Source organism: Globicephala melas, chromosome 5 (genome assembly GCF_963455315.2).
Source record: "Globicephala melas chromosome 5, mGloMel1.2, whole genome shotgun sequence".
In the NCBI taxonomy this organism is placed as follows: domain Eukaryota; kingdom Metazoa; phylum Chordata; class Mammalia; order Artiodactyla; family Delphinidae; genus Globicephala; species Globicephala melas.
In genome coordinates, this window is record NC_083318.1 from 67,964,770 (window position 1) to 67,990,151 (window position 25,382).

Consider the following 25,382-nt stretch of genomic DNA (forward strand, 5'->3'; position numbering starts at 1 on the left):
TTTTATACAGATGTTATAATTTTTCATAGTAAAAACATCAAAACTTTTTGGGTATAACTTTTTATGCACAGAAAAATAATGTCAACCTACATCCTGAATTTAGAGCAATATTTGCCTATACTTTTTTTTAATTAAAGAACTTTCTAAAAGATAAAAATTTAAATCCATAATGTAAATGTACCTCTAAGAAATAGGACTATATACCATAGAGAAATCACTATAATAAACAGCATTCTTGCTTCATCTCCCTTAAGCAAAGGGTAAGAAGACCATCTTAGTCCAAATAGAAAGAGCAAGAACTTAAGGAAACTCCATGCTTTGTTAACAGGTTAATTAATGAATTATAAAGTACATAAGTCTAACATTTACCACAGTGCTGCCTTCTTTTCAACATATTCCTCCTTAGCATTCTTCTCATACTTCTGTAATTATCTTGTTTATTTATTGTTTACTTGTTTATTGTCTTTTTTTTTTTTTCCTACTCCCAAAGTAATTTCTATTAGGGCTGCAGCCATGGTTGTCTTATTTACTACAATTATCAACACCCACTGCACAGGAGGAAAAATTTTTCTTTCTTCCCTTCTAGGTTCTTTGGCTGACCAAATAATTAAATTGACATAAGATAGATTAACAGGAGAAAACAAATTTAATTTCATACATACAGGAGCCCCAAAGATATGAGACCTAAAGACAATTTGAACAATTGAGGCCTGTATGCCATCTTGAACTAAGGAATGGGATAGGGGTCTGGAGCTTCAAAAGGGAGGAGGTAATTCACAGGACAATCACAAGAGCAGTTGTTTGGTAATTAGATATTTTCCTTGCCATATGGATAGGTCTTTCAAATAAAAAGTTATCTCTGATAATAACTCCATCACACATTCCCCCTTGTCACTGTCTCTTTCCTTCTCCACATCCAGCCCCTGCACCTGCATAACCAGTGTTTTCCTCTTGACCTATTATTCATAGCAGCATGTAAATATCTTTCAATGTTTCTTACCTTAAAATAAAAATCCTTTGATTCAATATCACGCTTCATTTATGGCCCATTTCTCTGGCTTTTATAGGGGGAATGTGTGTGTGTGTGTGTGTGTGTGTGTGTATATATATATATATATATGCACATATGCATACACACACGTCTTTATAGATATATACATGTATCTATAAAGATGCATGTAGGTTGATATATCTGGTGATGGGAAGACATACTTTTTTTCTAGATGTTTCTTTCTTTCAATAAAGTAAGAAAGGTCATCAACTAACAGTATGAAAGGAGTATTGGAGATTTGAGCAGTGAAGAAATGATGTGAAACAATCATCTCAGAAAGTGCGAAAGTGAATTTATCAATAGTAGGGTAATGTAATAGGACTCAAAAGGTTGTACTGAGCAGCCATTTAAGATGTAGTCATATAATAAAATAGAAACAAGTGGCATTTCCTCCAGTCACATTCATCTATTCAGGGAGCAAAATGGCAAGGGTACTGAGGATATACATATTCAAGGGAGAAATTATAGTAATGAACCATGGCATCTAAACCAAGTAAGAAGGAAGTTAGGGCTTGAAAAAGTGGTGAGTGAATGCATTGTGCAAATGGGACCTAACAATAGTTGTGAAAGTAAATGAATGGAAAGGCAGGAGATTCTTTGACTCTCAGGTGAATCAAAGCCGAAATAACACCTCCCCTGAAATTCTCCAAAGGTCCTGGACAGTGTGACTTAAACAACTTGTACACAGCTTGAACTGTCATGAAGATTTCTCAAAAGGCTCACTGTAGATTTCCTCTACCCAGTCAGCATATGATTTTATTTACTTACAATTTCTCAGAAATACATCCATTAAGAAAAGCAGGGTCCATCAGTACAACAACTGTATCCCTTTTTATTTTAAAGTATTTTAAATTGTTTTAATGCACCAACCAATAAGCAAATCATCATTAAAACCAAACAGCCTATTAGAGCCCCATCCTTAAGTGCTGTTTTGTCTCTCTGCTTATTATTCTCTCAACAGCGATGAAACAGAAATCATATGACGAAATGTGAATGCCAATACATTTCCAGGATAATCTGAGCGACAAACAAATAGAATCCTGTAATGCCATCTCAAATAATCTTCAGAAAACTGTTAGGAGGGCAAAAAGCCCATAAAGTAAGGCACAAGGGTAGGCAATGAGAAGCTGCTGTCCTTCCATGGCCAAGGCTGAAGTGAAAATTTTGGAGGCTGAGAGACTACACCAGCCAATGATGACCAGTGCCAACACAGTTCCAAAGGTGCCCCTAGAGCAAAGACAAAGGAGATGGTTATCTTACACCAGGAGAAAAAGAGGTTATTGAATCACAGCTGCCTCTGAAATGTCCTTGGTACAATATTTATAACCACTTTCTCAATTTGTAAAAGGAGGGTGAGGAACCACAGGAACTCAAAGGCCTCAGCTATTTAGAAAATTTTTGAATCAAGTTCACCATTAGAAGCTAAATATTTTATAGGGTGGTAAAAACTCAGATTATTGGAAACAGAAGAATTGACCTGCTGTCACTCTCATGAGTCAACATTCAAATCCCAACTTCCAAAATTCTTTTATATAAGCTATGTTTAGAGACTTCTTTTATAGCTACAGATTTCTTTTCCCCACTTTCTTCCTAAATTTACCCCCGGTATGAGCAGAAAAATGACTGGACTCGCATTCCAGTGGGGTTCCTACTCCCCAGCGCTCCCAGGTCCATGTCCTGGGTTTTTGTCTAGGACAGCAAAGCCTGACACAGCTCAGGGAGGGAACAAATGCAGCAGTAAGGCACAGATGTGTGTGGCCTCCCACCTCATTGCTGAAGATCACTTTGGCAAATAAACGTGTGGATTTTTATAATATCAAAATGGATTTGTTCAAATTGGTATCTTCAAAAAGTAACTGTGGAGACAATTGGTTCTTTAGGAAGAAATGGGAGTGAAGTGACTTAAAAAAATTGCAAAGTGAAATGGTCATTAGGTCAAGTGCTGCTAAGTACCAGCATATGGTTCTAGCCACTGTCAAACTATACTGCCTCACTTGATCCTGGCTGAATCTGAAATTGAGAATTGTGTTTATTATTTGTGAGAATGACAGAAATACCTACTTTTAATAATTGAACCAAAGCAAAACAAGTGAAAAAGTGTACAATATAGCTTATGATGCCTTAGATTATGAACAAACCAAAAATATTTTAAAACACTCTAGTAAATATTACATTTGTAGGTTTAGTTAATATTTATTAGCAATAACATTTAGAGTGATTCAATTTACAGGTTTTGGTGAACAAAAATGTGAGATTATATATAATTCATTTGAATGTTATAGTAATATGCCCAAAAAGGCAATTTCAGTTTAATGGTCTTAGAGATCAGATAGCTTATTCCCCATTAATATAATTTAAAGGATTTCTAATTCATCCTTTACATTTCAGAATGAAAATCTAATGAAAAATGTCCAGACCTCTGATGAGCCTCAAAATTCAAGAGTTGTAGTTTTTATTTTCTTTCCCTAATAATCTGGAGTCATTTAAGATACCCCAAAGCTAAACTTTGATGGAAATAATGTCTAAAACCTAGAATTTTTAAATGGTTGATCATTATAGTATTCTTTGGCAAAAGCATCTGACAAAATGGAAGTTGTAAAACTGAACTCTGTAGTAACTTGTCAAACATCTGTACCAAACAACATAGCAAACAGAACAGCTTGCTAAGGAACATGATATACAAAAAGTGGAATTTTTCCATGGACAAGACTCAATAAATACACCTTTAACTCACATTGTACTTATACATTCAAAGTTTCCATTTTCTGTTGTATTCCTCTCTTTTACGTGTTAAGCACTCGCTGGTAAAGTAAGAGTTTGCTCTGTTATTCTCAAGACTATTACTTTCAAAATGAAACCATATTAAAACAAAAAAAGCATTTCCATCTATGTCATTCTCAATAACGTTATGAAGAAAATATCTGAGATTATATCTAAACAAAAATATTAAAGTCTTTCTAAAATGTTTATCTGGCATTGGCAAAATTCTGTATGTAATATCCTATCCAGTATAGTGTTGATAACCTAAAACTTGGATCATCCAAGAAAAAAAAATGTGAATTGTGTCTCCTTTGGATGTGGAAGAATGAGCACTGATGGCAAATGTTTATTTCTAATTGGATTTGGAGCATGGCAGGTGACAAAGGACTATGTAATTACTTACTCTTCCCAACCAAAGTGGTAGTGATATGCACTGCCCTGGGAAAGTGCCCGACAGAAGCATATCTACTGAATCCTCATTAATATTTTTGAATTGCAAATACTATCTGCCCAGGAAGTAAAAAAGAAAAAAAAATATTGACTGAGCATATATGCTATAAAGTTCTCTAGCAGTAATATCCTCATTAGGCTTCCTGGGAATTCTGCACTGCAAGGAGTCCAGCTGAGAAAGAATACTTGCTTCCTGCCTAGAAGGCAGAGTGCTTGGGAGCTGAAGCAATTTGTCAGTGTGCACCAGGCACTTACTCTTCTTAATTCAAACAAGTGAATTTTCTGTTGTTGGTTATATTACCCATGACAATAGTTCATACTGAAGGATGTGACAACTTACAAAGTGCCAATTTTAAAGATAACTTCGTTTAATTTATTTTTTAAATCATCGAAAGGAACAGCACCTGAGCCAAAACCGACCTACTTTCCTGAATCTGTATGTAGCTTTTAATAGCCAGTTTCCCCAATCCCACTACTAACATGATCAGAAAGAGGCTAACTGTTGTACTGGTGTGGCAAACCCTAGCGATGATTGTGCAGGTGGGGTCAATTAGCACACACAGACGCTTACTGCAGTGAAAAGAAGATGGCACAGCTGGACAGGATGACCATGGGTATCAGGCAGTAACCCAGAACACTCGCCACGCAGCCACAGGACACCCCTGAAGAGCTCATCAAGTTTAGTAAGGCGTGAATCCCTAAGCAGCCAATGGCACTCGTGCCATACACGTAACCAAACTGGACTTTTCCTGCCTGAAACAACGGGAAGAAAACGGTTTGAACATAGAACAAACATCAAGAAGAAATCAGATTGTCAACAAAGCAGAGAGTATTTTCGAATCAATCAGCTCAATGCTGCTCATGTCTTTGTAGTATAAGTCTCGAGACTGGGAGTTCTGGAAAAAATACTGCCTGTTATACGGATTCAGGTCATGAAAACAAACACCACCACCCCCACTCCTTGAACTATACGTGAGATGGCACAAGCGTGCTTATATTTCCAGATTTATATTTTTTATCATAGATTGCCTATTGGGGTACTAGGCATAGGTAAGGATATATTTTTCTCCCCATATCTGTTGAACAATTAAATGGATGAATAAGTTAATGAAAACATTCCAATTTAGTCTTGGAGATTTACAAAACATATTAGTAATATTAGCAAACATCTGTCAGATTTACTATGTTCGGTCCTATTCTAAAGATTTCACATATATTAATTTATTTAATCCACACAACATAATTAGTTGGTACCATTGTTGTACCCATTATACACATGAGGAAACTGAGGTGCAGAGAGGTTAAGGAACTTGCCCAAGGTAAAATAATGGTAAGCAGTGGAGCTCAGTTTTGAATCCAGGCAGTCCAGCTCTAAAATTTAGGTCTTTAACACCTGCAGGAGCTCTAACAAGTCGTAAACAAGGGGACTTATTTAACCTTATTTAAGCCAGTATACCCCAAACTTATCTGACCCCAGAATCCTTTGTTTTCATAATGCCTATTACCAGCTTAACTGAACAGACTTTATGAAAAACTGATTTATATAAACCAACTGATAGCAAATCACAAAAGAGGTATTGTTAAAGGAAGTCAGTAGTGTTCAGGATAGACCACTGACCTGAGGATTCATCAAAATAGCCATCACCCACAGAGCACGAGAGACTTGTTCCTGAGCCAGCACCGTTAAACTCATCCAGGGAAAGTCACAATCTACTACTGATTCAACCCAGGATATTTTAATGTTTGCTACCCGAGGGTGCCAAAGCTCCAGTAAAGAATGCATGTCATTTTTATATATATACATTAAGCTGGTTAGAAATTCTAGATAAAGATTGAGGAGGCTGACTCCAGTTTTCATGGGAATTATTTGAAAACAACAAAGGATCTGGTAAGTTGATTCAGGGAGAGAGCTTTTTAGCTGTCCTTTTTTCTGCTCCATAGCTGTCCTTATGTCTTACAGAATAAAGAGATATTTATTTTGTAATTAATTAATGGAGAATATCATGACCGTTTTAATGTTTAAAATTGTCCGGCTATTTTGAAGTTTTCTTCCTCTGCAGTTGGGGAAGTTGATCACTACAAAGTTCTTTCACAAAATGTCCCTGGGCTATGCTGCAGAATTCTTTGCTGCATTAGTCATAATAAGTCCTCCTGGCTATTTTGTGAAATAATGCCAATAATGCTAATGGGCATGCTAAAAGAAACACATCAGTTATGTACTGCTCTATTGGGTGAGTTTGCTCCACTTGGAAAATAGTGACAATTTCAAATCACTTTCATGTATTAGAGAAACATTCTACTTAATATTTTAATTGGGTGGGATAATTCTGAGGTAGGAATAGTTGTAATGGTGAAACACAACTTCCCTGTACCCAAAGGACACATAGCTGGTCCATGACCCTAACCAGTTTTGTGCATGGGGTAAACAGAGGGTGGATAAAACTAATTTGGTAGTAAAATTGTCCTTTTCCATATCAGTTACTGACCTCTCTCCTTATCTCTTACTCTTGTTAGTTTATCTAATTTGAGGTACAACTCCATCTGGCAGGGCCAGTCCCATTTTTTAAGTTGTTTCAAATTCTAACAAGGACTTGTAATTGAAATGGAAAATAAATGTTCGATTTCTTTTTAAATTCAAAAATTTTTAGGTCAGCCTTGTACCACCCTTATTACTACATCTTTACTTGAAATACTTCTTATTCTTCTGATTATGCTTTTATATTGGCTGTGCATGTTCCTTTTCCAGATCACACTCTTAGCTCTACTAGAAAAATTAAATGGAGCCATAGCTTTAAAACACTTGTGTTCATGGTTTGGGGGGTGAAAATAATTTTAAGAGGAAGAATAAGTAAAGTTAAACTTGTGTTGAGTGTTTGAAGCAGTTCTTTTTAGTTTGCTTCCTTCAACATGAAGAAAGTCCACTGAAAGGTGTTGTGCCTTATATAATTATAAATCATAAAAATGATGAGTATGTGACTATGAATCTTACGCCTCCAGAGATAATGAACAGATTTGAATATTGTTTCTGGATTTAGTTTTGCTTTCTCTAGTACAATGCATATACCAGCCCATAAAATCATCTTTTACATTTTAATTTTAGATATCCAGGGCAGGGTTAACAGCCTCAAATGGACTCTGAGTTAAATTTGGCTTTATTAATATCCAGTGGAGTTTTTCGGTCCTTATTGTTCTACATGTATCAGAATCAGTTCTGAAGTGACCACATCTAATGGTAAAGGTGAAGTGAAAATATTTGCCTAAAAAGTTTGAGAAAATACGCACTTTTACACATTCCCTAAAATTTCACAACTGAAACGAACCTTAAGAACCACTTATATAAACCTCCTTTTTGATCTTCAAAATGAAAAAAATGAAGGCCAAGAAATAGGAAAACAAAAAACAAGGTTCAGGATCACACCTGGAGGCAAAGTTAGGGGCAGATCCAATTTTTCCACTTTCAGTTGAGTTCTTTGCCTGTATTACTTTGCACTTAAAACAAAAGAGAGGATATTTAAATAATTCCAACTAACATTATGTACCCAAAAATGATCTTAATGGGATTAATGCTTTCCTTTAAGAGGTGGTAATAGTAATATTTTCTACAGAAAAACAAACAGCTGTTATATTACAAATTACCTGAAAAAGAAAGATGAGTTAATATATTAAATTGATTGTTTCTGACAATTTGATTAATTGACATGGTCTTACTTAGCAGCTTAATCTAAGATTATCAAATTACTATGACAAAGACAGAAGGGACGTTAGAGACTAAATTAAAACTCTGGTTGATATAGTGCTAGATTATTTGAGTATTTGCATTTGCTGTAGTTCAAAGGAAGAAATAAGATGCTATAACTAAGTACTATTGCATTGGGTAAATATGATGTGATTATTGACCACACTACAATGCAGAAATTAGATTTCTATCAGAATTTCGATTAGTATTATGTAATTAATAATGAAAAGTGAAGACTCATTTAGTTGCAAATACATTTTACAGCTAGTTTTGAGAAGTATAGCTGCATTAGGGAAGTGGATAGCTGTAAGAAAGGAAAGTGAAATGAGTAGTTATTTTAAGGACTTTTCTTAGAATCTTTAATTTCCTATATTACCTCTCTTGCCAAATTTATCTCTTTGTGCCCTAATGAAACTGTACTTGTCAGACTGGCTTGACCATCTTGTTCATCCTCTGTTTTTAATGTATTGTCATTACCTCCTTAATACAAAATCATAGACCTTTCTCATTTCTTCTTTTTCTTCCCTTTTTTGGGTGGAGAAATCATTTTTCTAAACTATAAGCTAGAATACCTTCTAACCTTAACCTAGGTGGAAATATGTTTTTCTTTTTTGATGACTCTGAATATCATTACTCCCAGATTTAAAGAACGAAAGAGGCCCATACACAAGACAAATGGAGATGTCAGGGGAAAAATTGCCTTCATAAAAAAGAGAAAACTAAAATGATAGGGGAAATATACAGGTTGAATAAACAAATCACTGCTTATCGTTGCAAGTCAATTTATTCATAATAGCCTAACCAGAAACAAGGAGACTCATCTCATACCTAACAGAATATTTGAAATAGTCTAGAGATAGATACACCCCAGCAATGAAAATGATGAGTAAATAGAGGGGATTTGTCCAGTGTCACAACAGAAATCTCACAGAAAACAAGAAATAAAATTTCAGCCCTCTGTTTCCCAAATCCATGTGTTCCTCCAACTTTTTCAGATCGACAATCTTTTCTAAACAACAAAAAAGACTTAAATTACAAGCAAATCATTTATATGATTTCCTGCTTTGTTGAAAATCTGTCTTGGTGATTTGATTTTTGAAATTCTATTTAAATTTACATTTTTTATCTGTTGTAATACATGATGGCAGTTTCTCTGTGTCATTATGGTTCTATTAAATATGTCTCTCTCACCAAAAAAAAATGTAGTTATGAATCAAACAATTTTCACTTCATAAAGTGCTATACTTTCTTCCGTATTTACAAAGACCTCTTCAAAAATGACATTTGAAAGGACGTGCCTTAAAATCTGGTACTTGGCTGTGGTGTATGCAGAAGTATAAATATAATGCTGTAAACATGAAACTTAGATAAACCAATGTTAGCTTAAAAAAAGGAAAAAAAAAAAGAATATGTAATGCTTGCTGCCGTCCATTACCAGAAGTAGGGAAGCTCCTAGGACCCCACAAAACAGGATGGGCCCAGTGAGGTCTGTTTCATTCATAAGGCTGCCATCTGCTGGCTTCAGTGGGTTTAACACTGTCAATGTTTTTTGCCGTATGTGATCAAAATTAATTCCAAGTTCTATAAAGAAGAAGGGGGAGGAGATAATATAAATATAGAAAAATAAACATGAGTAATATTCTTTAATTAAAGTTAACAAATATTATTAATTTACTTAGCACTTTAATCTGATTGTTATACCTTCATAGTTTAAAGTTCTACGTAATATATAGCAACCTTGAAACAAAAAAAAAGACTTTTTATTCCCACACAATGAGCTGAAAGATATATTTTAGAGAAATAATTCCATCAAGGAAAAATTTCCCTGCCTTCTGCAGCAAATAGAAGCTTAAAATGCAGCCAAAAATGAGGAAATGGACATTATACAGTAAAAACAAAATATAATGGTAGCTAACAAATGAAAAGTCCCATCTTAATGCCCATTGAGATATTTCTTTTTCCTGCATTTTCTACTGCTTACACTTCTGAAACTTGTCCTACCAAACATGCATAATTTTCAATTAGCAGTATTATCTAATCTAAAGACACTTAGCCTAGGTCTGGGATTTTACTTATACTCCGCCTGATGAGAAGAGCAATACCATGCTAACTGCCTGAAACTCCACAGAAGAGAAAAGGCAATGGCTCATTCAGCAAGTAAAAGCAATCATGGCGTGCATACATATTTTAATAAGGTCAGTGCTGTGTGTTGTTGAGTCTGTGTATTCAGAGATTAAATTCTTGAGACAATTAACCTTTCCCTTTTATGAGTGGTGATGCTAGAATAAAATATCCAAAAGCAGTGGGCTCAGTGTCCATGAGTCTACACTCAATTAGTAATTTCTAATTATTTCTCCAATGCCTTGTTTTTCAAAGAATTCTGACTGTCCCTTTACAGACCCCGCTGCTAGATTCTGCTCCTCTTATATCTTTTTCATTAAAAAAAAAAACAAAAAAACCAGCCATTTGACATCCACTGAATATAGAAATAAATGCCAACATCACACCAGTTACTTTCCTCACCACTCCTATAAAGCTAAACTTTAAGATGCATCTGGAGTAGAAAAAAAAGGACATTCATAAAGGAGAATATAACGTCACCACTTAGGAACCAGTAATCAAGCTGGTTACCCTCCTTCTCTCATTTTAAATTTGAATATGGGTGAGGTGGAGGTTAGGAAAAACTGGAGCTAAACTACTAGAAAGTACATACATTTGAGCTAAAAAGAGTGGAATTCTTTTTAACTGAATATTTTTACTGAATTTTGCTGTCAGCCTTACAAGATTTACATGTGTTGGTCTTACTGACATGCATTGAGGCTGGTACTGTTATTTTATTCCTACTTTGTGCATCAGATGGCTGAGGTTTGGAGTGATGAACTTTCCCAAAGTCACAGAGCCAGTAATAGAAAACTAAATAAATAAAATAGTCCAATTAAAAAATGGACAGAAGAACTGAACAGAAATTTTTCCAAAGAAGACATACAAATGGCCAACAGGTACATGAAAATGTGCTCAACACCATTAATCATCAGGGAAATGCAAATCAGAACCACAATATCATCTCACACCTGTTAGAATGGCTAACATCAAAAAGACAAGAAATTAAGTGTTGGCAAGGATGTGGAGAAAAGGGAACATTTGTGCACTCTTCGTGGGAATGTTTATTGGTGCAGCCAGTATGGAGAACAGTATGGGGGTTCCTCAAAATGTTTTTTAAAAATAGAACTACTGGGCTTTCCTGGTGGCGCAGTGGTTGAGAGTCTGCCTGCCGATGCAGGGGACACGGTTTCGTGCCCGGTCCGGGAAGATCCCACATGCTGAGGAGCGGCTGGGTCCGTGAGCCATGGCCGCTGAGCCTGCGCGTCCGGAGCCTGTGCTCCGCAACGGGAGAGGCCACAACAGTGAGAGGCCCGCGTACCGCAAAAAAAAAAAAAAAAAAAAAAGTAAATAAAAAATAAAACTACTGTATGATCCAGCCATGCCACTTCTGGGAATATATCTGAAGGAAACAAAAACAGGATATCAAAGAGATATCTGCACCCCCGTGCTGAAAGCAGCAACTGCCAAGACATGGAAACCACCAAAGTGTACACTGCTGGATGAATGTGTAAAAAAGTTGTGGTATACATATATATATATATATATATACATATACATTGGAATACTATTCAGTCATAAAAAAGCAAGGAAATCCTGTCATTTGTGACAACATGAATGGCCCTTGAGAGCATTTTTCTAAGTGAAATAAGCCAGACAGAGAAAGTCAAATACTGCATGGTATCACTTGTATGTGGAGTCTAAAAAAATTTTAAGTCAAACTCATAGAGTTGGAGCAGAAAAGTGGTTGCCAGGGGCTAGGGATAGGGTACAAAACAAGAGGGTACAAAAGAAAAAAAGAACCCATGCTTTTAATCATATAGCTGTTGTTGAGTCAACATGCGTCTAATCTCATAAGGTTTGTAGTTTTTTGAAGTGAGCCCAGTTCTCCCATGTGAAGGATTGTCTCCCTAAATCATTGGTACCTGCCATTCAACTTCCCTTCCCAGAATTTAGTAACGCTCTTTGGTCAGAGACAGGGTATAATTCAACTTCTTTTATAGTTGTGTATACCACCTAAACACCTTGCAAAGCTGACATTCTACACACAGAATACTAGATGAACTTTCAATGAGCGCCATGACATACAGGGACCTTGCTCTAACAGGGGCCTAGACATTTTTAGAAGGTCAGCCAGACATTGCCCGAACTAGGATAGAAAGTGTATCTTTCACTCTTTTCACATCCAGGTTGACAATTGATAGCCAACCCAAGCTTGAAAAGAAAGAATTTGAATTTAATTTGAATTAAATAAATAGTGAGCAAATCATTTACATTTCAACTTCCCTTTTTAGTTTCACAGTGTATTTATATATTTCTTAATGAACATACACTTTGGAGTATATGAGTAGTTCACCAACTTAAAATAGGTTAGAATGTCCAATGCGATTTTTAAAATAGCAGAAGATTTTAAAAATTGAGAAATACTATAGTTTAAATGAATTTCACCTGAGGCTTATGTTGTCTTCAAACTTTATTTTCAATTTATATATTTACGTTAACAATATGTTTTCAGTATTCACCACAATAAAGTGGCCTTTAATTCAAAATGCCTTTCTCCTCTAAAAGCATAATCATTATTCCTGAAGAAACCCAGATGAAAATGCTTTATGAGACATTATTACTGATATCGGCCATTTATTTGATGGCATAATTAACTTTTGCATGTTTCAACATGGAGTCATGAAACAATGAATGAACATAGGACCTACTAAATATTTTCATAAGAAAAAATATTTTGTGTGTTTTTTACCAAAATACATCTCCATAATATTTTGTTTTCAAATTTATTATAAGGTATGCAAATGAGATACCTATTTATCAATTGTAGATACCCTAATATAACAACTTATTTTACAAGATAAAAAAAGATGAAACTGCTGTGAAATTTGAATGCAAAATTTATTGTTTTGCTGTCATCTAGTGGTAGTAAAGTATACAATATATATGTTATAAAAATGAATTAATATCTTTGTTTACTATGCAAATTGTGGCACTGGCCTTTCAAATGTAAACATCAGGCTATGCTACAAATGTAAATATCACAGTAATTTTTCTAGTCTGACAGATTTGAATTGACTATTATTCTTCAAGTTGCATTTGTTAACATTGAATATACATGATCAAATAGCAAAGGTTATTATTCTTACATAAAACGAAACAAGTCTTTTAGACAACTAAGTGTTTAAGGAATAAATGAGTGCACTTTCAAATAACATGTTTTTGTGCAAGGGATGTTAATTATTATAACTTCATAATTTTATAGGTTGTTTTGGTGTACGCTCAATAAAAACTAGCAAATGTCTTTTATCATCTTATCCTAGAAATCCTGCCTATGGTCTTTTTATATCTTTTAGACAGATGAGGGTTGAGGCTTTCACAAAGTCACCCAGCCTGAAGAACATATTGGATCAGAGTCTAGAAATTTCATAGACTCAAAATGCAAAATTATATCAGATACTCTCTCTTCTAATATACAATATATTTGGTGGAGATAATCACAAAGAGAAAACAAAACAATCTAGGAATTTCTCTGAGATGTAGTAGGAGGGGAAATTTAGTATATTTCCTATTTGAAATTTAAGAAGACATCATGGGAGAATGTATTTGAGTTTAGAATATTAGAATGGAGGCATCTGAGACAAGTAGAAAAAATTATTTTCAGTAAATGTTACAGGAAAAATTGATTAATCATTAAAGAAAAAAAACAAAGTTAAATTCTACTTCATGTACTAACCTAAAACAATTTTCAATGAATCAAAAATTTAAGTGAAAAACAAAAAGATAATTTAAAAATTTAAGAATCTACAAGAGGATATAAGCAGTATCTAGAGCTGGAGAAATATATTCTAAACAAAAGAGCAATTGGAAAGAAAAGTTACCAAGAAAAATATTGTGGAGTTAAAAACATAAACATGATTAATAAAATGACTATATGCCCTAATATCCCACAAACAAATTAGATGGCAAACACAACCTAGGGAAAAAAAGCTTGAAATACATATTCCAGACAATAATTAATATCTTTACCATATAAATATCTCTATAAATAAAAAAGGAAAGGAAAAATCTTAAGATTCCAATAGGAAATCTGGCAAAGAACTTGAAAAACAGAAAGAAGTAAAAACATGTAAAACAATAAACATACAAAAAAAAACATATAAAACAGTCAATAAACATATGAAAAAAAGGTCTAACTTTTCTAGTAACCAAGAAATAAAAAGTATTCTTTTTTGCCTTTTTGCCTATCAACTTAACAAAGACATTTCATATTCTACTATGGAGGTCTGTTGGCTCATTATTTTTCTAGATGAGCCTGACAGTATAAATGACTTTTGACCCAGTAATCCCAATGTTATAGTTCCATCCTAAGGACAGATTCTGTACAGGTCAAAGTTTTTACTATGATATTCACCAAAGCATTATTGATTATAAAGAATGACCTCTATGGTAGATTTAAAATATAGTACTTGTATATAGTAAAATATTATGAAGCCATTACATGTCATATTTTCAAATAACATTTAATGACTTTAAAGAATGCCTGTATAGAAATGCTTATGATATAAAGTAACTTTAAAAAATATAAAACTTTATGCCCATAGTATGATCCAACTTTTATTTTTAAGTATTTACCAATATATTCATAGTCAAAGAAATATAGTATTTCATTTTTTAGTGTATATATGTATATATTCATAGAAAAACAGAATAAAGGATGGAAGAAATTACATCAAATTATTAATGATATGTCTCAGAGACAAAATTTTTGGTGATTTTTAAATATTTTTATTCATATGTTTCTATATTTTCCAAATTTCTATTTTGAATATAGATTAATTTTATAATTAGTCAATTGATAGTTTTTTTTTATGTAGAGATGTTGGTGGAGTCAAGGAAAATTCTTGATGAGAATGGCTTATAACTTTCAGGTGTTAGAGATCAGATGCAGAGGCAAATTAGAATGAATTGGTTAAGCGTAATTGATCCAAAAACTTAACTGGCTTCTAAAGAGCCAACAAATTGATTATATAAATCTCTGTGCTTTTCTGAATGGTTTAAATCTTTCCTCTTTTCTTAATTTGAAGGCAAAGAGAGAAGAATGTTTTACTATCAGGGGGCTGGCTGTGTTCATAAGAAGCAAACAATGATCTTTTGATGTGAAATATTGGGAATTTTAGCCTATCCCTTTTCACTGGACTACATACAAAAGAGTTAGAGCAGTTAGCCTGTGAATATTTCTCCTTGGCTTCCAAATTTTTTTTTTTTTTTCGGTACGCGGGCCTCTCACTGCTGTGGCCTCTCCCGTTGCGGAGCACAGGCTCCGGACGCGCAGACTCAGCGGCCATGGCTCACGGGCCCAGCCGCTCCGCGGCATGTGGGATCTTCCCAGACGGGGGCACAAACACGTGTCCCCTGCATCGGCAGGCGAACTCTCAACCACGGCACCACCAGGGAAGCCCGTTGGCTTCCAAATATAAATCTCCTTGAACTTTAGTTTTCTAGCATCATGTTGATATTCCTTAAGAACAAAAGTGGCAGATATAAATTGGCTGGATTAAAAAAAAAATCAATGGATGGAAGATGCCTGAAATCTTTGGGGGCCACTTTTAACTGCAAGGGTCCCTAGGTTTCCTTGCCACCAACAGTGCTATTTACTGGAATCATATTCCTTCCCACTTAGTCATATCTATCTGAGATGTGCGGGCTCACATGAGCCAGGAAGGGAAAAAAAAACCTGTCTTTTCTCCATGACAACAAAAAAAGAGTACTGAGAAACTACCCACTTTGCTCCCAGGCAAACATAGCAGAAAATAGTAAGATATGCTTGTGGTTACTCTGATATAATCACTCTGCCAAAAGATGTCTTCACTGTTGTCTAGATATGGTCAGGGAGTCCACATTCAAGAAACAGTGAAGAAACATTTAAAAACTGCAAGACTAGCACAGCAATAGCTCGTATCTACTTCCAATTGTCCCCACACATACAGGAGACAAACTCCCAAAGGTTTAAGTGTGTTGGTCTGGCAGACTCTTGTTTATATGTGGAATAATCACATAAAACACTGTGTGCGGCATGCTGACAGCGCACATTAAGAGCTGATTATTGCTATTGTTCTTTGAGCTGTACACACATTAATAGCACTTCCTTAACTTATCTTCTAGTAAAGGAGGCTCTTCATCAAAACTGTCAATGTAAGAAGATGGTGAATAATAATCCTGGTTGGATGCTGGCTGAAAGAATTGTCCCGCATAACTGGATGACACGAGCGTCTCTGGTGGGACGAAGGCAGCCTGAGGCTGCTCACTGGCTTGTTGTCTAGAAAAAGGAAAATACTGATATTTACACATCTAAGAAAGGGCTATTATGACAAATCAAGGAAGGAAACTACAATTTTCCTTTTATGATTTCTCCTAGTTTTTATGACTATTTACCCATGAAAGAATTAACTTGCCTGACGTTTAAATTTAATCAAAAAAAGTGACTAGTTGTGAAAAAACTCTCTAGAAGAATGATCCATATTGACTAACATGTATTGATAATTTACAATGTGCTGGACACTCTCCTTCACATTTTCTCACGTAATTAAAATTCTGCAAGGTAAAAACCGTAGTTTTAATCCCATCTTACAGAAAAAGAAATACAGGTTCATGGAGACTGAATGACTTGCCTGGTAACACACAATAACATTCAGGTGCTGGACTGTGAACTGAAACTGTCTGAGCAGTGCCCTGATCCCTACACAATGCTGCTTTTTCACTGGTTTTCAGGGACGGTCACCAAACAGGACATTCCCTATAAATCTGTGGAGGCAGCAAGTAAAAAATCATAGTCATACTAAGTGAAGTCAGACAGACAGAGAAAGACAAATATCATATGCTATTGCTTATTTGTAGAATCTAAAAAAAAAAGATACAAATGAACTTATTTACAAAACAGAAATAGACCCACAGACATAGAAAACAAACTTATGGTTACTAAAGGGGAAAGAGAGGGAGGGATAAATTAGGAGTTTGGAATTAACATATACACACTACTATGTTTAAAATAGATAATCAACAAGAACCTACTGTATAGCACAGGGAACTATACTCAATATCTTGTAGTAACCTATAATGGAAGAGAATGTAAAAGAAGAATATATATATATATATATATATAATTGAATCACTTTGCTGTACACCTGAAACTAACACAACATTGTAAATCAACTATATTTCAATAAAAAGTTTTAAAAATCAAAATTTTAATAGTAGTCAATTCATAGGAAAAAAAAACACCTAAACTGACCGTTGTCCATCAAGGAGTAGACTTTTTAGCTCTGGCTATTCCCAGACAGTTATTGACAATCAAATTATCTTTGAGAACCTGACTTAAAAGTCTTCCATAGCTGACTTCACTGTCCGTCTTTTGAAATGTGCAGTTTAGTTTTGTTGAAACACCATATTACAATATTTCCTTGATTGTGCTTTTATTTGGTTTTTATTTCACCATTTGTGTGAGAAAGTTGGAAAACAATCTTAGTAAATAACTTCTTGCAGGAAGAGAAAGGAAGGAAGAAAAAAGGGCTCATCCATGAGGTTATTTGGTCATTTCAAATTGTTTTTACCGAAAGGAAAGGAAAGGGAAGGGAAGGGAAGGGAAGGGAAGGGAAGGGGAGGGGAGGGGAGGGAAAGGAACATAAAAAGTGGTCCTTGATTTCCTTGATTACAGAGCATCTTAATTAGCTCTTTGAGAAGGTAAATACTGAAACTTTGATGATTTCTGACTCAACACATTATTCCAAATTTCAACTGAATTAGACCAGAATAAACACTGGACTCTGGCTGCTAGGATTTAAATATTACCTTTGTTAACAGGCATCTCCTATTCCTGTAAAAATCATTTCAAACAACTGTGAAGTGAGTGCAAAAGCCTCCTTTAGAACGACTGGCAACATTCTTGGTCATTTTTCCCTTCTTTTGCTTTCCAACTCTATGTATTATATTTCTGCCTGTAATGCTAGTCCCATCGTAGGATGTATCCTGAACCAAGTAGAGTGCTTAGCAAACAGGACTCCTGGAGTCTGACTGCCTGGGTTCAAATCCCAATTTTATAATCTTAGGCAAATCATTTCACATTCTGTGCCTCAGTTTCCTCATCTGTAATATGAAGACAATAATAGAACTCATAAGGTTATGATGAATTAAATTAGCTGAAATAAATAAAGCACTTAGGTTAGCGTGGGGCACACAAAAAGTGATCAATAAGCATTAGCTAAGTATCTGCATGCTGTTCTCTTCCCGAGACTGACACTGAAGCATTCTAGACACCTTCCTCACACCCTGAAACAGCATCTTCTCTATTTGCAAATTGTTGTCTCCCAGTCTGCCACTTCCTCAGAGAAAACAACATTAATAGGAAGTCAAGAGTTTGTATTCCTTCTGTGCTGATCATCTCTAGCTTTTTCCCATTTTGGTTTCCCTGGAACACCCAGACTGACTTCGACAACATCCCACCCACCCTTTGTTTTCCTACCAGGAGAATCTCCACTACACCCATGCCTGGCTTGGCTTTCCGTCTCTAAGCCATGAAGCAATGGCCATACCTGGTCCATATACAACCCCTCTGAATGCTCACTAATTCTTCAACATTCCCCTTCTCACCACCTATACATGGGGTTATACAGTTCCAACCAGCCTGAAGAGGCTTGTCTTTACTTAGATGATATTGTGTTAAGATACGGCATGGCCTCCAGCTTGGGAAAAATATTTAACTGTTTCTGAGACAACAGGACTTAACATTCACCTTCCAATGTAAATACAGAAGATCACTGTTAGAAGACTCAGTTATACTTTCGGTGGTTTCAGAATTATGTCTGTTGCACAGAGTCAGTTTTCTGTCGCATCACATAATCAATAGGTACGTATTTTATTAGAGGCTTTGTTTTTCCAAAACTGTATGGACTTCCATCATGAGGGTCAATTGATGTTCCTTTCCTTTTTCAGTCTGATCCCTGGGGGAATGGGCTTGTATGACATTCCCAGATCCTGGCTCAGCCAGCGGGTACACATAATGATGTGCCATTAACTATGCTTGAAACACTAAAGGAATCGCAGGTCTAGAGACTCAGAAAAGCTGATAATTCAGTATCTATCTGTTCAAGTCCTGCTGAAACATTCAAAGGGAGTTTTCCAGTTGTTGTCACCTTTCTGCAGAAACAGCTATTTCTTACTCTAAATAATTGGAATAGATTTCCCATTTCAAAAGCTGGAAACTGCAGTGGGAAAATATAGCCTAGAAAACTGGCTGCAGTCATTGGAAATAATGCCTATCTGAATGACTGGATAGTTAAGTTGTTTTTTTAATGAGAAAACTCCATCTTGTTCATCCTAAACTAAGAAAACTTGGTTAAAAATATAAATATCTTCATTCATAAGAAGCACATTCAACCAGCTTTCAGATCACTACGCCATTCATTGAGCATAACAAGTGTTTTAAAATGAGCTCTCATACTGAGGAGGAGGGAATGGGGCAGGGGACAGGGAGAGAGAGACTGATTATAACTAGCTACTGGATTCCTATGTCTTTTGCCAGTATGATGAACATCTTATTCTGATTTGGGGTACATTTTAATTGAACTATTCACTGTATGAATAAAAGATCAAGTTTCTGGAGTTATTTGATGCACACTTGTAAATCACTGACCTGACTCCATGTTTTATGTACCTCATAAAAGTACCACAGCTAATATGCCCTTTTCTAATTCCTGAGACTTGCAGTGTGGGTTGGAATTTACCACATCCAAATCAGGACTTGGATTTAAATGCTAAGCATCTGAAGTAGGCCAGGCCATCAACCTAATGCAATATAATCATAACTTGCCCTCACTTGGTTATATTAATTTCCATCTCCTTGTCATCTTGATTTCTGGTCAACATTGATATGTGCAGTCAAATGGAGAAAGAAAATTGGGTGGGCTGGGGTGGGGGGAGAAGGCTGTGGTTTCAGTCCCTGCTTAAGGAGACAGCTTTGTCTCTCTTTTACTGGACTTTTCAGTTTCGTTTAGTCTGAAAATGTGGATTGCGGATGCTGCCCAGGTGCTTATTCCATCTGGAGAAGAGAAGGGAGAAAAGAAACAACAGACCACTGGATCCCTTCAATAAAACAGGAGCACAGAGCTGAAAAATCCTATTAGATAGCTTTCATGTGGCTTATATATTTTGAGTTACCATCCTGTAATACCTTCATGCTCAAACTACTCCCTGGGCCATCATACACTTTTCTGTTTTTTCTCGACCTTCCAAACTGTAAATCATAAATGAAATAAAATTAACTTCTTTTTCTGTTGTTGGATTCAGCAATGATTGAGCCAATTCTAGACAGCTTTATCCTTTTCCCCCATTTTTCTTATAAATATTTTAAACACATTTAAGTTGCCTGGTGATAATATTCAGATAGATAGGTAGATAGAGGTATGGATTGCTTTTCATGTTAAGATGTTCTTATGGCAATTTGACTAATGCTAGACAACATAGACTAGGGGCATGAATGAGATAAAATTCCAGATATTTAATTTCTACAGTTTTAAAAACATTGGTTACCAATTCCTTTCCCTATCGCTTTAGAGCAGTGGTTCAGCACGAGTAGTAAGGATGTAGCTTGTGAAAACGGCACCTATCTGCTTGTGTCTGCAGGAGTCATCAGCCCATAAAAACAACATCCAAATTGTCTTGGGTGTAGTTGAAACGGAAGAGTTCCCACTGCCTGTTGTATTTATTCTGTTTTTTCCTCCTTATTCTGGAGTTTTCAAGGTACTTACCTGTGTTCGAAAAATAAACTTCAAGAATTAATAAATTTGAAGTATTTCTTATGTGGTTATTTGCCCTAAACTTGCTGGAATGGCACAGTAACCACACATCCCAGTTTGCCTGAGATGATCCAGTTTATTCTTATTGTACCAACATTGTTATTAATAGCACACATTTTACTCTCAAAAATGTCTTGATTTTACAATAAATTATATGCCCCTTAGTCTAATCCAACAACCTTGGACTAGTAGCCTAACCCCATTTTTTACGAGCTGTGTGACCTTGGAAAAATTCCTTAATTTCTCTGTCCCTTCTCACAGTTCACTAATGTAAAACAACATCTAAAGAAGCAACTGTGTAACCAAATGCATGTTTAAGTGACTCGGCAATGGTGTCCATTGCTTCTGCAAACTATAGTTATATGAAAAAATAACATATATATTATAATGGCTTTACTTTAACACACACTTTCCTGCACATTATCACAATTGTTCTTCAGACAATTCTCACGAAGCAGGTATTATTAACATCCTTATTTCTCAGTTTAACACACTCAGTTGGGGAAGTTGTCTTTCCCAATGTGACAAAAAACAAATACCAGAGCCAGATTGAACCAAATTCTTCTCATTCTAACTGCCCTATTTGGGGCACTAGTAGAGGGTAAATACTAAATTCTTAATCATTTTTAAATTTATTTTCAACTCAAGTTGAATTGTCAACTCAAATAACTAACACATTCTGAACTACATTTATCTCGATTTCAGTTAGGAGTTGCCACACTGTATTATAATAGCATATTTAATTGTCCCCCTCTCCAACATAAATTTTTTAATTTTGTGAGGGAAAAGATTATAGATTTCTTCTTTATCTTTGGGTTTATAGTGCCTTTCTTAATTTCCGACACACATGCAGGCACTCAGTAAATGTTTATTAAGTTGAATAAAATAGGTTTCTTGAGCAGTATCCTGGGAAATATCAGGTAAAAGGAAAATGTTTTCTGTTTGTCCAGAGCCTGTATTCATGCTCCCGGTTAAGTGATGTTTTGAAAAGAGGAGACAAGTCTTTCACCTGAGGCGACAAGTCTTTCACCTTGATCGCCTGAGGCGATCGAGGCCATTCATGGGAAACTGAATTCATTTCTCTGCCCTTTCCTAATATTTCTTCTTGGGCATTTTACTGAGATACAGCGGGGAGAGGTTTTGCTTCCCTCAAGGGAAACTCCCTACCTGAAACTCCCTGTCAAAATATTATGACTTCTTAAAATGAGAACATATTTTCTCAGTGTCAAGTACTTACTTTCTAGATCCATAAAGATTTCCATAGGCATTAGAATCATTATAACTCTGCTCCTGATTTTCAATGTTATAATTAGATTGGTAAAAGTCGGAGTCAAATTGTCCCAAGTTTGACATCCTGAAAAATAAGAGTGAAAAATGCAGAAGTTTAGGAGTCAATAAAGGTTCCCTTGAGGTATTTACGAGGATTAATAGATGCTGTGATTATGGCAGGATTCCTATTAGAGAACAAGGTAGTCTTTGAATGGGGGAAGGGTGTGGAAATGTATGCTAGAAAGTCATTTACAAAACCTATATCTTCAATTCACTTTTCTGAAGTTTTCACTCACTAGGACTGTGACTTTGACTAAATTGACTTTAACTGATCTGAAAAAAAAACATTCTTCACCTAATACCTTATTCTCAGCAGTTTAAGAGAAAAAGTTTAAAAGTTGGTATACATCTAGAAAGTTTTCCCTTAAACAATGTTAGTTCCCCACTATAAGAATATATATATAGAGAGATATACATATATATATACATATATATGTGTGTGTATCTATCTATCTATCTATCTATCTATATATATATATATCTTGTTGCAAGGCCAGAAAGCAAACAGCTAATAATAATAATGTTTGATTTTCTCATAGAGCTTTAAAGTGTGCTAACAGCCTCTCTTCTCCCCAAAACATAGACAAAACTCTAAAAACTAACCTCCTAGTTCTACTTTATAATTCCTAAAAGGTGTTTGAAACATTTTCCTTTTCTCTTGCCCTGCCTGCTGCACTTAGGCTTATGCTAAGTCAGAGGGAGAAAGGCTAAATTCTGCTACAGGAACACGGTCTATCTTTCCATACACCATCTACATAGTTTTTATTCACTTCTGGGAATGAAGAGGAGTGCATGATCTTGATATAGACCTAACGGTTTAGAATAGCAGAGGGAAAAAGAAAGACTTGACAGGAGGAAAAGGTGGGGAAAGAAAACAATAGCAAAGTGGGTAATAGTGTCTCTTTGGATGAAAATTAGAGAATGGAGTAAAGAATCTTTTCAACCTGACAGATATGGTTTTCAACTCAACATTTTAACCTTTATTTTTTCTTTGAAAAGCTTTCTATTTCAAAAGAATGAATTTAAAAATCACTAACAATAATCCATATAATATAATAAATCTATGGAATACTACTTACAATAAATTTCAAATGAAACTGCATAAACAGCCTTAGCTCTAAGGGCCTCATTAATCAGAAATATGCAGGTAACAGTTGTCAAATATATCAAATTTTTTTCAGCTCAGTAAAAATACAGAAAGCTTTTCTAAAATTAGATTCATACATCTGATATAAGAAGTCAAGATTTTTCATTAGTAATGTGTATAAAAGTAACTATGATTATATAAACTAAAATCAGGACTAGGAGAGTGTTAAATCTTTTAACAACTTATAATTTAAAGAATTTAAAGTTTAAGAGCAGAACTTTCTCAGTCCATGAAAATATGTTATTATAAAGCATAGAGAGTAATTTTACTGGAAAATACAGTAAGTTTTCAGAACATGCAAAGCTTTATGTAATATGACTATAGGTATTAAAGTCCTTACATAACCCAGCTTTATATTTTGTTTAAATGCCAAATTTTTTAGAAGGATCAGACACATACCTTTATATTATTTTAGTCGAAAGATCCTCCAACAAATGTAGCTTTATCTGAGAAATTTTTAACAACAGCTCATGAAAAGATGACCTGCTGGCTATATATATAAGCTTCTAAATTTGTACTCTGACACTGAACAGATGCTACAGCCAAAAAAAAAAAAAAAAAAAACAAACAAACAAAAACCTGCCAAAAGCCAAACACAGTATCTCGTAATACTTGTTAAAGTGTATAAACACAGTGAATGGTGTAGAGAAAATTTGATATGGTGGATTCAGTTTCCTTCTGTGACTAATATACCCTTAAACAATGATTTAAAGTTATTTATTTGAGACAAACAATAAAGAGGCCTTAACACTCCTTCTGCTTTTTAGCCTATGAGAGTAATTCACCCTAGACAAGATTTCCTAATAATATGCAGTAAAAATCAATATATGGTACATGATCTTAGCATGATGATCTTAGCAACAATCTGAAAATGAATGTTATCAATTTTATCCAAATATGAACCATTCAGTTTATATAAACAACGTTTAGGAAGACTACCCATGATCTACCTCTGATATTTTTCCTTACTTCTTACTTCTCCATCACAGCCCCAAATGGATATACTAATGTGATCTAGGAGCACTCCTCATTTATAGGGCATGTTCTCTCTCATTTTTGACCCAATCTTGACCACTGAAAGGCACATATGATATTGTGATTTATAAGAAAAATATATATATGGTCATCCAGTTGACCAAAATACATTTCTCATATATATATTTGGTCTTTGCTCATGGTTCCTCACTCATAGTTCCCAAAACCCTTGGAATTTTCTAAGTGTTGAGAGTGACAAAAGTGTTTTGGTATGTTAATGAGGTAATTTTGGGATGTCACCTACGGATGGGGGCTGGCTGCCAATGGAGCCAATAATGTGATTAGAGGGTTGGAACTGTCATTCCTATCCTAACCTCTGAGGAGGGAAGAGGTTCTAGATGTTGAATCAGTTGCCAATGGCCAATGATTTAATCAATCATGACTATATAATGAAGCTTTCATAAAACCCCAAAAGGATGGTGTTTGGAGAGCTTCTGGATTGGTAAACATGTGGAGGTGCTGGGAGAGTGACACCCTTGTGGAGAGGGCATGGAAACTCTGCACCCTTTCACCATACCTTGCCCTATGAATCTCTTCCATCTGGCTGTTCCTGAGTTATATCCTTTCAAAGTAAACTAATAGTCTAGTAAGTAAATTGTTTTCTCTGAGTTCTGGGAGCCACTCTTGCAAATAAATTGAATCGAAGGAGGAGATCGTGGTAACCTCTGATTTATAGCCCATGGGTCAGAAGTACAGGTAACAACCTGGTCTAGCTACTGGTATCTGATGGGGGTGGGGGAGACATTCTGTTGGGACTGAACTCTTAACCTATGGAATCTGACGCCATCTCTAGGTAGATACTGTCAGATTGAGTTGAATTGTAGGACACCCACCTAGTGTCCCAAGAATTGCTTGGTGCTGCATGGGAACCACCCCCCTGCAACGTGTTGGAATTGGTACCACAAATAATTTAGCATCACATTA

General features: G+C 35.3%; 1 protein-coding gene across 2 annotated transcripts; it reads right to left on the reverse strand.

Annotated features, from left to right (window-relative positions):
- Nucleotides 1-1,863: 1,863 nt before the first annotated feature.
- On the reverse strand, nt 1,864-23,940 carry YIPF7 (Yip1 domain family member 7). 2 transcript variants are annotated; one of them, XM_060299281.1, is made up of 6 exons: nt 23,823-23,940; nt 22,185-22,301; nt 16,255-16,416; nt 9,433-9,577; nt 4,833-5,014; nt 1,864-2,278 (listed from the first exon to the last, which is right to left on the reverse strand). In XM_060299281.1, exons 2-6 carry the CDS (start codon nt 22,298-22,300, stop codon nt 2,116-2,118), a joined length of 768 nt encoding a protein of 255 aa, XP_060155264.1. In that variant the 5' UTR covers nt 22,301; nt 23,823-23,940; the 3' UTR covers nt 1,864-2,115. The 2 variants fall into 2 exon arrangements, with proteins under 2 accessions (XP_060155264.1, XP_060155265.1); XM_060299282.1 differs by lacking the exons at nt 1,864-2,278; nt 4,833-5,014 and having other exon boundaries at nt 9,459-9,578; nt 16,232-16,416.
- Nucleotides 23,941-25,382: the final 1,442 nt, after the last annotated feature.